We start from the raw sequence: 10,905 nt of genomic DNA, 5'->3' as shown, positions 1-10,905 counted from the left end.
TGATGACATGCTTCATGCTGCAGTGTATTCTGGGAGCCATGGATGAGTTTTATATGATACACCTTGGAGCTCTCATAAGATCATCTCTTCTTTGAGTTTGATGATCTTCAGACAATACCAGTCAAAATTGTTCCCATGTAACACAATAAATAAATGATGGTGTGGAAATCATACAAAAAGTGAAGTCATATGTTTGCAATGCTTTGTTGTACTAAACAAAAAACAGTGATTGCAGTGGTTACAGCATCACCTACTGGTCACCGACGGAAATGTATTTTGTCTTTTTTATACCATAGCTTCAAATAATGATTCATCCCTCTGTACATATTCTTAGGGACAGATTCTTAGGTAAACTCAGTTTTTCACTTTTTCTTTGAAGATTCATCAAAGTTTGCCCAATCTTCATCAAAATTGTTTCAGATCATTGTTGTGTTTGGCCTCATAACTGCTGCTTGCAGCTATATTTACAATTCAGATGTGTCCAAATAGTATCAGTAATACTGTCTATCTACTGACTTATTTATCGTCACCCTTAAAAGACTGAATTGATGGATGTTTTTGTGTATCCTGCTGGAATCTGGAGTAAAAAAAAATCACATTTCCATGATCAGAATCTGCTCATCACAATGTCTCTCTTGTTTTCTGCCGGTACTGACACAACGGTCACGACTCTGTGCTGAGTTCTTCATGAATGGAATGAATATTATCCATGAATCTCCCTCATATGACCAGCTGTGACGTTCGCTTCCATGAATACTTTTTCAAGAAGGTTGGTTGTGCTTGTTATATGTTATATTTTGTTGTTTTTATAAGCTGTTCTCCAAGTACTCTGATCTGTCTATCAGTATAGAAGTTATAACTGCTAATATGCTAATGGTTTGTTCTCTATTTGAGGGACCCAGCTAACATCATAACTTCCTCATAACTTCATAACTTTCGCAAAGTTCTGGCAAGGTTCTCTCAAATTTATGAACAAATGTTCTTCCAGTAACATTAATAGAACATTTGTTCAATGTTATCTGGTCTTTAATAATGGCCTTAAAAGGCCATCACAAAAGCATTATTTTATTGCTTGTAGAAGGTTCTTAAAAAGGCCTTATAATGTTGGGAGAAAACATTCTTAGAGTAAAATTCTTGAAACATCTTTTAAACATTTATAATGACAAATAACTTCAGTTGAATAATGTTGTGTGTTCTGTTTTAAAAGAACATCCTTGAAAAATGGAAAAATGTTGTAGCCTCTCCCATATAGTTATTGTTCTTTATAAACCCTATAACACATTTGAGGTTCCCTGTGAAAAATGACCGGCCTGCAAAAAAAAAAAAAAAAAACTCTTTATTCAGTCACACTTTACAATACTGATCCTTCATTAATGATTAACTACACAGGAACAAATGAGCTAATCAGTAACTACTGATTTTTTTCATTACCACCCAGAGAACTACTAAGAACTACTATATACAGGTTCATAATTAACATGAATGATGCATAATGTATAATTAATTCTAAAGTAAAGGTCATGGTAACCCACTAGTAATGAATTATTACCAAATCCTTCAGAAGGAATTACTTATTATTTGGATCAGTATTCTAAAGCGAAAAACATGATAAGTCTCTAGTAACTACTGAAGTCATTGTAAACTTTTGGGGTTACAACACTCCAGATATGGCCAGATATGGTCCTTTGGTCCACAAAAGTCAAGCTGGCATATTTTATGGAGTTTACAGTACCATGGGAGGATGGAGTGGAGAAAGCATTTGAGAGAAAATTGTACTCTAAACTGGCAATCGAAGCCATGTTAAATGGCTGGAAAATGAAGATTTTTTCCAGTGGAAGTGGGATGTAGGGTTTTTGTCACCACATCCCCAACTGATCTACTAAGGTATATGGGGGTTAGGGGTTGCTCTCTACAACAAGCAATAATGCTCTTGTCGAATGCAGCTGAAAGTAGCAGCAATTGGCTATGGATTAAAAGTAAGGACATAAACTTGGCGGCAAGATGAAGATAGAGGATATGGAGTTGAGGGGGGTGTACCTGGGATGACAGGTGTCACCATTGAGCCTTCTGGAGACGTTGTGGGTTAATCAACAAAATGTCCATGAAGGAGGGTGCCCACCTGATGACACGAATTATATCCCTCCCCTCCCCTGCACCACTTAAATTTCACTGCTGACATAAGGCATGCCAATTTTCCATAGGGATTGAGACATTGAGTCCAATTAGCTATAGATAAGATGAGCTAAACATTTTAGATGATGTAGATGCATCATGTCTATAGATCTCTTAAAACATGCTAAATACATATCTGAAAACACAGTTTGAACATTTCCTTTGTATTATTGGTTTTTATGTTTTTTAAATTTTGTGTAAACTGAACATGAATAGGCCTACTCCAAACATGTTGCTAACAAAGATTTTGTCAACATCCCTTAGATGTTCAAGTTTATTATCTCTCTCTCTCTCTCTCTCTCTCTCTGAGTGTGTGTGTGTGTGTGTGAGAGAGAGAGAGAGAGAGAGAGAGAGAACACAGCAAAATCCCAATAGTGTTAAAAACACTGAAGCAGTGTTGAAGTTAATTAGATAATTAAGTGATGATTGAGCATTAGTGATGAACACCTGCTGTTAACAAGCAGAATCACTGAAAAAGAGTAACAAGAACAGAAATAGAGAAGAGATGAGCAGAAACACAAGAACTGTAACTGGATTCTAGCCCTTATACTTATTGCTAAGTTTTATTTGAAGTACCAGTACATCAAGAATCAGCATATGAATCTCAACAAAATATTCAGTCAAACAAATAAACTCTAAACATCACAAAACAAACTACTGACGTCCCGACAAAACAACAGCAAAATAAAAGCAAATAGTAAGAATTCATGACAAAACAGGACAATACAGCTGCATAATTTATTCATGCTGCAATGCATGCTGGGAGCCATGGATGAGTTATGATTGGTGACTTCCATCATGCACTTCAACATAAAGCATTTTGCAAAAAAACAAAACAAAAAAGAAAATCCAAAAGTCAGGAGCAAACACCGATCTCCATAATAGTGACTTCAAACTAATCTGTTATTTTCAAGAAAACATCAACATCTAAACTTATGTATACGTATGAGAGAAATAAATTAGTCTGACTAGTAATAATTACTGATTAGTAATAAGTGTAATAATGTGTAATGTCTGGAAGTCAGTTGTAGGTCTTAGGCTTGTTCGAGATGAACTACACTAGCCTTTAATCAAGATTAAATACAGGAACTTGTCTCAGAAAAAACATGCAACACACACATCACAGAATCTGAACAATGAGAATAAAGTGTGTCATCATCAAGGCTTTCGCAGCCACAGATTCAACTGCAGAGCCTGACCTATGCGGCTGGCCTCGTTTTGCTCTCACGGTACTTTGATGGCACTTGGTGATCGTAAGGCGGCTGCAGCGCCGATCCATGTTCTAACTAGAATGCATTGCTTTTGTCAGGCGGCAGCCGATCTTTGTTGCGCTGAATGAAAAAGCCTCCTGTTGTTTCTGCTTGTCTCTTTTTTTCTGTTCTTGTTGTTTCTCTTTCCTTCAGTGATTCTGCTTGTTAACAGCATGTGTTTGTCACTAATGCTCAATCATCACCTAATTAATAGCAATTATCTTATTAAATTCAACATAGCTTCAGTGTTACTTTTTAACACCCTGTAGTGTGGACAAATATGAACACTGAGCACTGTTGTCACAGAACCCTTGTTTCCCTGGACTTCAATTCCCAAGATCCTCCTGTTCTCCACACCTGCACTCACTTCCCTCGTCAGCTCCTCATCAGCACTCATCACCTGCACCTGGACTCTATTGTCAGCACTCCCCATATATTGCACTCACTCCCTTCACTCCTCGTCCGTTCTCTGTTGTGTTAACGTTATGTTTGGTGTTTCCTTGCCTTTGTTTGATTAAAGCTCTATGTTATTGTGGAAATCCGTATCTGCCTCATCTCTACACCACCATACCGTAACAGAAGAACGGACCAAAGAACGACTGGATTTCCACAAAGGAAAGATGGAGACTTTCCCTGGCTTCCTGGCTCGTGCTCCTCCTATGCCTCTCATCCATCTGTCGGCCGGCGATCGCCTCATCGGGCTCCTGCAGGTTGGTCGTTCGCTGGAGAGGTATGTGGAGGAGTTCGTTGAGCTCGCTTATGTGTCTGACTGGCCTGAAGCAGTTTTGATCTCCCTGTTTCTGGATGGACTAGATGATGACACCATCCGTTTTAGTGAACCCGATTATCGTTTCTCCTTAAGCGAAACCATAAATTCCATTTTGTGGTTAAATGATTCCAAATTTATCGTTGATTGGGTTCAGGATGGGTGTCTGTCTCTAGTCCATCCATAGACACGGTTGGCCGGGCCAGTCAGTCAACCTCCGGCTTCCTCCGCATACCCCTCCAGCGAACTCCCTGCCTGCCCCACACGGAACCCTCATTCCTCTACTGGGCCCAGTAAGCGGAGGAGGAGGAAGAAAGCGGCTCCAGTCTCTCCAGAGCCCGTTCCAGTGTCTCCAGAGCCCGCTCCAGTATCTCCAGAGCCTGCTCCAATATCTCCAGAGCCCGCTCCAGTATCTCCAGAGCCCGCTCCAGTATCTCCAGAGCCCGCTCCAGTATCTCCAGAGCCCGCTCCAGTATCTCCAGAGCCCGCTCCAGTATCTCCAGAGCCTGCTCCAACCCTGTGTGAGCCACCTAGTGAGGTGGCCTGGCTTATAGACTTTTGGACAGAGCCAAGTTCTCCAGTCTCCGCCGAGCCAAGTTCTCCAGTCTCCGCCGAGCCAAGCTCTCCAGTCTCCGCCGAGCCTAGTGCTCCAGTCTCCGCCGAGCAAGCCGCTCCAGTCTCCGCCGAGCAAGCCGCTCCAGTCTCCGCCGAGCAAGCCGCTCCAGTCTCCGCCGAGCAAGCCGCTCCAGTCTCCGCCGAGCAAGCCGCTCCAGTCTCCGCCGAGCAAGCCGCTCCCGTCTCCGCCGAGCAAGCCGCTCCAGTCTCCGCCGAGCTAGCCGCTCCAGTCTCCGCCGAGCAAGCCGCTCCAGTCTCCGGCGAGCAAGCCGCTCCAGTCTCCGCCGAGCAAGCCGCTCCAGTCTCCGCCGAGCTAGCCGCTCCAGTCTCCGCCGAGCAAGCCGCTCCAGTCTCCGCCGAGCAAGCCGCTCCAGTCTCCGCCGAGCAAGCCGCTCCAGTCTCCGCCGAGCAAGCCGCTCCAGTCTCCGCCGAGCAAGCCGCTCCAGCCGCCGCCGAGCAAGCCGCGCCAGTCTCCGCCGCCGGGCAAGCAGCGCCAGTCTCCGCCGCCGAGCAAGCAGCGCCAGTCTCCGCCGCCGAGCAAGCAGCGCCAGTCTCCGCCGCCGAGCAAGCAGCGCCAGTCTTCGCCGCCGAGCAAGCAGCGCCAGTCTCCGCCACCGAGCCCTTCATTATGAACTTTGTAAAGACTGTTTTCCCTCCCTGCCTCCCTCTCCCGCCTCCTCCAAGTCATGTCTATACTGCACCTCCACCTCAAGCCCCCTCGCCCAGATCTCCACCTTGGACCTCTGGGCGATTACCTTCACCCCGGCTCCAACCTCCCTCTGCTCCACCGTTGCCCTTCAGTCCTCCAGCTTCACCAGTATCCATCCTGCCTCCACTCACACCTTGGTCATTCATCAGCCTGCCCTCCCTCTGGACTTCACTCCTCCGTCTCCGCTCCGTCACTCCGTCCCTCGGATTCAGTTGGCCTCCTCACTCCCCCCAGTGTTCGTTTTGTTGGCTGTCCTCCTGCTTTCACTGCGGCCTTCTGGAGCCCCGGCTGCGCTTCGGTCGGCGGAGCCTTCGGTTCCGCCATCACCCGCCAGTCCTTCAGCGACGCCTGGGCTCAACGCCTCGAAGGCTTCGGCTCCTGACCCGCCATGGCTGCCCGCTGCACCTGACCCGCCATGGCTGCCCGCTGCACCTGACCCGCCATGTATGCCCGCTGCATGTCTGCCCGCTGCACCTGACCCGCCATGGCTGCCCGCTGCACCTGACCCGCCATGGCTGCCTTCAGCCCCTGACCCGCCATGGCTGCCTTCAGCCCCTGACCCGCCATGGCTGCCTTCAGCCCCTGACCCGCCATGGCTGCCTTCAGCCCCTGACCTGCCATGGCTTTTGAACCTGCCCTGGAGACCTCCACTCCAGTTTGCTCCTCCCCCTGCACCAGCTTGAGGTCTCCAGGGCGCCCGCCCCCCTCCCGGTTGTTTCATCTACGGCGCGAGGACGCGCCTACCGGGAGGGGGGGTAATGTCACAGAACCCTTGTTTCCCTGGACTTCAATTCCCAAGATCCTCCTGTTCTCCACACCTGCACTCACTTCCCTCGTCAGCTCCTCATCAGCACTCATCACCTGCACCTGGACTCTATTGTCAGCACTCCCCATATATTGCACTCACTCCCTTCACTCCTCGTCCGTTCTCTGTTGTGTTAACGTTATGTTTGGTGTTTCCTTGCCTTTGTTTGATTAAAGCTCTATGTTATTGTGGAAATCCGTATCTGCCTCATCTCTACACCACCATACCGTAACAACTGTATGCACACAGATTATTTGTGATATAAGCCTACATACCAAACTTCCTCATGTCTTCATTTAAAGATTGTCACCTGGCTGTGAGGGACTGCCTTTTCTGATCTTCTTCTTTTGTTGTTGCTCCTGAACTCTTAAAATGAATGAAAAGAAAACACAGAACCATGACAAAAAGAGACAAAAATATTCTTAAGTGTGGGAGAAAATACCAGTTATATGAATTCAAAACTGCATTAGAAGTTGGTGAACACATATTTATTGTACAAATGTATATATTAGAGTCACATATTTAGTATCTGTGAAACTCTATTGTGTTTCTTGTTTTCTTTCAGCATCTGAGGGATTTCAGGAGTTAGTAAGCAGTGAAACACAACACAATTCACTCATGAACACAACAATTTTGTGCTTAAATAAACACTGAGAAATACAGAGAAAGCACCAGCTAAGTCTACAGAGTTTACTACAGATTACTACTATACAGAGATATTTACAGTATTTATATTTGCAAAACTATTTACAAGTTACTTGGAAATGATGGCTAACCTTGCTTGATATTATATCTTGAATATAAAGAAACCACTGAGACAACACATTTACAGACATAATTAAAAAGTTAAACTTTTTTTTTTTTAGGGCAGTGAGGATGTTCAGTACTCTTGGTTTATTCATTATGGACTCAGACTTAATACTGTTATTTTATGCTTTTTAGAGTACAGATGTATGGGAGTATCAAGTAAAATGAAAAGGAGAATTCTTGAGATTTTTCTCCAGAGTGTTCAATGTTGTCATTGTCCTGGAAGAGGAGATTGTGATGGAAAACGTGGGAGACTTTACAGATGCATTCATTGTCCTTTTTGGCTTGTTGTATGCACTGAACGTGGAGAAAAATAAGGAGTTAAAATACATGTTTGAGTTTTTTTCAGCAGGTCTTCTTGAACATTATGAATAAGAGCACCAGAGGAGTACAAAGTCTGAGGACCAAGTTATCGCAAATGTAAGTAGAATTTCACTGAAAACTTTTGAGGGAAATTTATTAATGTGTTTTTAGATGTATAATGTTTAAACTTTAAGGTGAAGTTTCATGAACTTACAGTACCTTTTGTCAGAAAGCTAAAATTCAATTGCATGATTTTTCTACTAAAATGTGCAGAAAACTTGAAACTAGTTTGTAGTTGAATGTAGAATGTAGAGTGTATTTCTTTTTTTAAAATATAACTTTTTAAACAAATATTAATGAAGTTAATATGTTATAATAAATAACATGTTGATTTTTATGCATTACCTGTCATTATTATTATTATTATTATTTTATACAGATGTGAAAAACTGTTTTTCCAAAACTTAAATGAACTGAGCCTTTTTGGTTTTATCAATTTGTGTAAATTCAGGAAAAAAGGGAAGTGAAATGTTACAACAGTTAAGGGTTAAGTTCAAAAGTCAAGGGTTAAGAGCCCAACTAAAGCAAACACTGATCACCATAACAGTAACTTATAACCATGCAATAAATAGATGATTGAGTGGAGCTCATACAGATCGAATTTGTGATTAACTGACATGAAGTCTTCTGCAGTGTGGTTATAGCATCATCTACTGGTCATTGCCTGAAATTCATTTTAAAATTTCAATAACCTATAATCACAATTCATTTTGATATATTCTTAGGGACTTTTATTTTGAAGATTGCAATCTTCACCGAAATTGGCTTAGATCATTGGTGTTTTTTTGTACCATAATTGCTAAAGAATTAGTAGAAATTCTCTTGAGATCAGGTCTCATGTGAAGCCACGTGAGATAGATTACACTTCAATTGTTATGTCTCAGAACACACACACACACACACACACAAAACCATGAGACATTCTTGCCTTGTGTTGATGATCAGTATGATGAGTGTATAAATGTCGCACCTTGTCAAGAGGTTTAAAAGAATGCCAATAAATCAGCTAAAAGGAATTGACAGTGAATCATTCAAGTCACCATATACAGTATGTATACACTGATAATAAAGTATATGGTGAAGTTTTTTTTTTTTTTAATGGCATACAAATGATATTCACCTCACATTTTGTTAACAGAAGTGAAGAAAACAAAATGAATGCTGTTTCACTTATTGTAGTAGTAAACTTGAATTTCACGAGGATGTTTTGAACAAAGAGGTTGGTTTAGGATTTATTTTTGATTTAGATTTTTTTAACTAGATCTTGTTCTGAAGACTGCACTTGTATAGGCGTATGTAATCTTTTTGAATCACATTCCTGAACAGTTTCATAGGAAATTGCTATCTAGCTAACTATCTGCCATGCAGGTTTTTTGAATTTAAGAGATTTCTTGGAATTGGGCAGAGATCAGATAAGCAAAGCTAGATGCATTTTATGATGACAGATTATTTTCAATATAAAAAAGCCACTTTGCTCATTTCTTAATTTGAAGAGTCCTTTCCATCTGGCTATGAGCAAAATCTTCAGATCTTCTCTTCTCAACATTACTCCTGAAATGTCAGAATTTCACAAAAAGAGACAACAGTATTCTTGGGTAAGTTTGAGGTTAAGGTATACTGCAAGGTCACTATAACACTTCCATTACTGAACATCACAGGTTTAAGAGATGAATTTAAATCTGTTTTATGTCGGTGAACAATGTTTAATTGTGCCATGTATTGGAGATTTTTTGTATTTGTGAAATTCAGCATCTGTGCTTCATTAGGTCTATTAGATCATCTGAGGGATTTGACTGAATCAAGATGCTGCTGATCATTGAAGCTCTTCTTCTCATTTTAGCTGCTCTAGGACAGGTAAGCTTGTATTTTAGTATGAATATTACAGACATGAATACTGATGATTGATCATTATGATTCCTGTTGCTGCAGGATCACAGAGCTGCTGCAGGAAAGATATATCCATTGAATATGGCACTGAATTCTGTTGATGACCAATATAAGGGATGTAGCGAGAACATGACACATCTGGTCAAGACAAAATATCTAGAGAAGGAAATGTCTGCTTCAGCTGAATTTAACAAGACTTGGCAAGAAGGTGAAGAGAATGCAACAAAAGCAGAGGATAAGTTGCAACAAATTCATTCAGTCGCCATTCATGTTTACACTAACAAAGACTCTAAAGTATACAGTAATTTCACTAGTGCCACTCGTACTGACAAACAAAAATACAAAGAGGGGACATTCAAATGGTATTCACTTCACTTTCTGTTAACAGAAGCGATCCAGATTCTGAAGAAAACACAAAATAGATGCTATGTAACTTATCGTGGTACAAATGTTAAATTTGATGTTCAGAACAAAGAGGTTCGTTTGAGTTCATTTTCATCCTCCTCTCTTGATCGTAAGGTAATACAGGGTTTTGGAAATAAATCTTGTTTTGAAATCTACACCTGTGAAGGTGCTAATTTGACAAAATATTCAAAGTATCCTGATGAGAAAGAGGTCCTAATTCCTCCATATGAGACGTTTAAAGTCACTGCTGTCAGGAACAGAACAGATCAGCCAGATCTCTGGTGTGAGACAGTGTTTGTGTTGAACAGCACTGGAAAAACAAGTGACCTGAACTGTGCATTGTTTAACAGGGGAAATCATGCTGCTTTCTTTAATATTTTGCCAATTTTGAACATTTTATTTTGTGTTTACCTGATAGTTAACTTGTAGATTTTACATGTTTCTCATTGTTACTGAACACTGTATTTCTATATTTCTATTTCTATAAGTTTTTCTAAACTTAAAGTTATAAGAATCTTTTTGGTTCTCATTTTGTGTAAATGTACTTTGGATTAAAAAAATATTTTTTACATTAATTTTACACATGGTCTTGTTTCATGAACATGTAGGTTTTGATTGAATGTTTAAAATGCCATCTAATCTAATAATAATAATAAAAAAAACTAAATTATTGTGTCAATAAATGTAATTTATTTATATTACTAGTAAAAACAATATTACAAACAACACAAAGACAGCAGCAACAATGCAGGTAAATAAACACACAACTCAGAAGACAGACAGACAGATAAGAATGCTGAAAAAGTCATGTAATAATTTATGAATGTTCACATACTTCCATCTTGAAATTATATTGCAAAACAAAAAAACAAAAACAAAAAAAAAAACATGCACATTTAAGCAGGTAGTTTGGTGATGCACTTGCAGCTGTCTCTGGCTGTGTTTGAAACTGCATACTTCCCTACAGCAGGTGAATAAATAGCATGTCCGAATCCTTATCAATTCAATTCAATTCACATTTATTTGTATAGCACTTTTCATGATACATATCAATTCAAAGCAGCTTTACAGAGAATGCATGTCAACATCACTATTTAAAGAATGCAGTTAGCAAATAATGTAATAA

General features: G+C 40.8%; 1 protein-coding gene across 4 annotated transcripts; it reads left to right on the top strand.

Annotated features, from left to right (window-relative positions):
* The first annotated feature begins 651 nt into the window (after positions 1-651).
* LOC125260972 (ecto-ADP-ribosyltransferase 5-like) lies at positions 652-10,315 on the top strand. 4 transcript variants are annotated; one of them, XM_048179600.1, is made up of 4 exons: positions 652-769; positions 7,474-7,544; positions 9,254-9,341; positions 9,417-10,315. In XM_048179600.1, exons 3-4 carry the CDS (start codon positions 9,291-9,293, stop codon positions 10,206-10,208), a joined length of 843 nt encoding a protein of 280 aa, XP_048035557.1. In that variant the 5' UTR covers positions 652-769; positions 7,474-7,544; positions 9,254-9,290; the 3' UTR covers positions 10,209-10,315. The 4 variants fall into 4 exon arrangements, with proteins under 4 accessions (XP_048035557.1, XP_048035703.1, XP_048035493.1 ...); XM_048179746.1 differs by having other exon boundaries at positions 8,981-9,341; XM_048179536.1 differs by lacking the exon at positions 652-769 and having other exon boundaries at positions 6,446-7,544; positions 8,981-9,341.
* The last annotated feature ends 590 nt before the right edge of the window (positions 10,316-10,905 follow it).

The sequence above is a fragment of the Megalobrama amblycephala genome, linkage group LG1 (assembly GCF_018812025.1).
Source record: "Megalobrama amblycephala isolate DHTTF-2021 linkage group LG1, ASM1881202v1, whole genome shotgun sequence".
NCBI classification, from domain to species: Eukaryota; Metazoa; Chordata; class Actinopteri; order Cypriniformes; family Xenocyprididae; genus Megalobrama; species Megalobrama amblycephala.
This window is presented reverse-complemented; position numbering and strand designations above follow the sequence as displayed.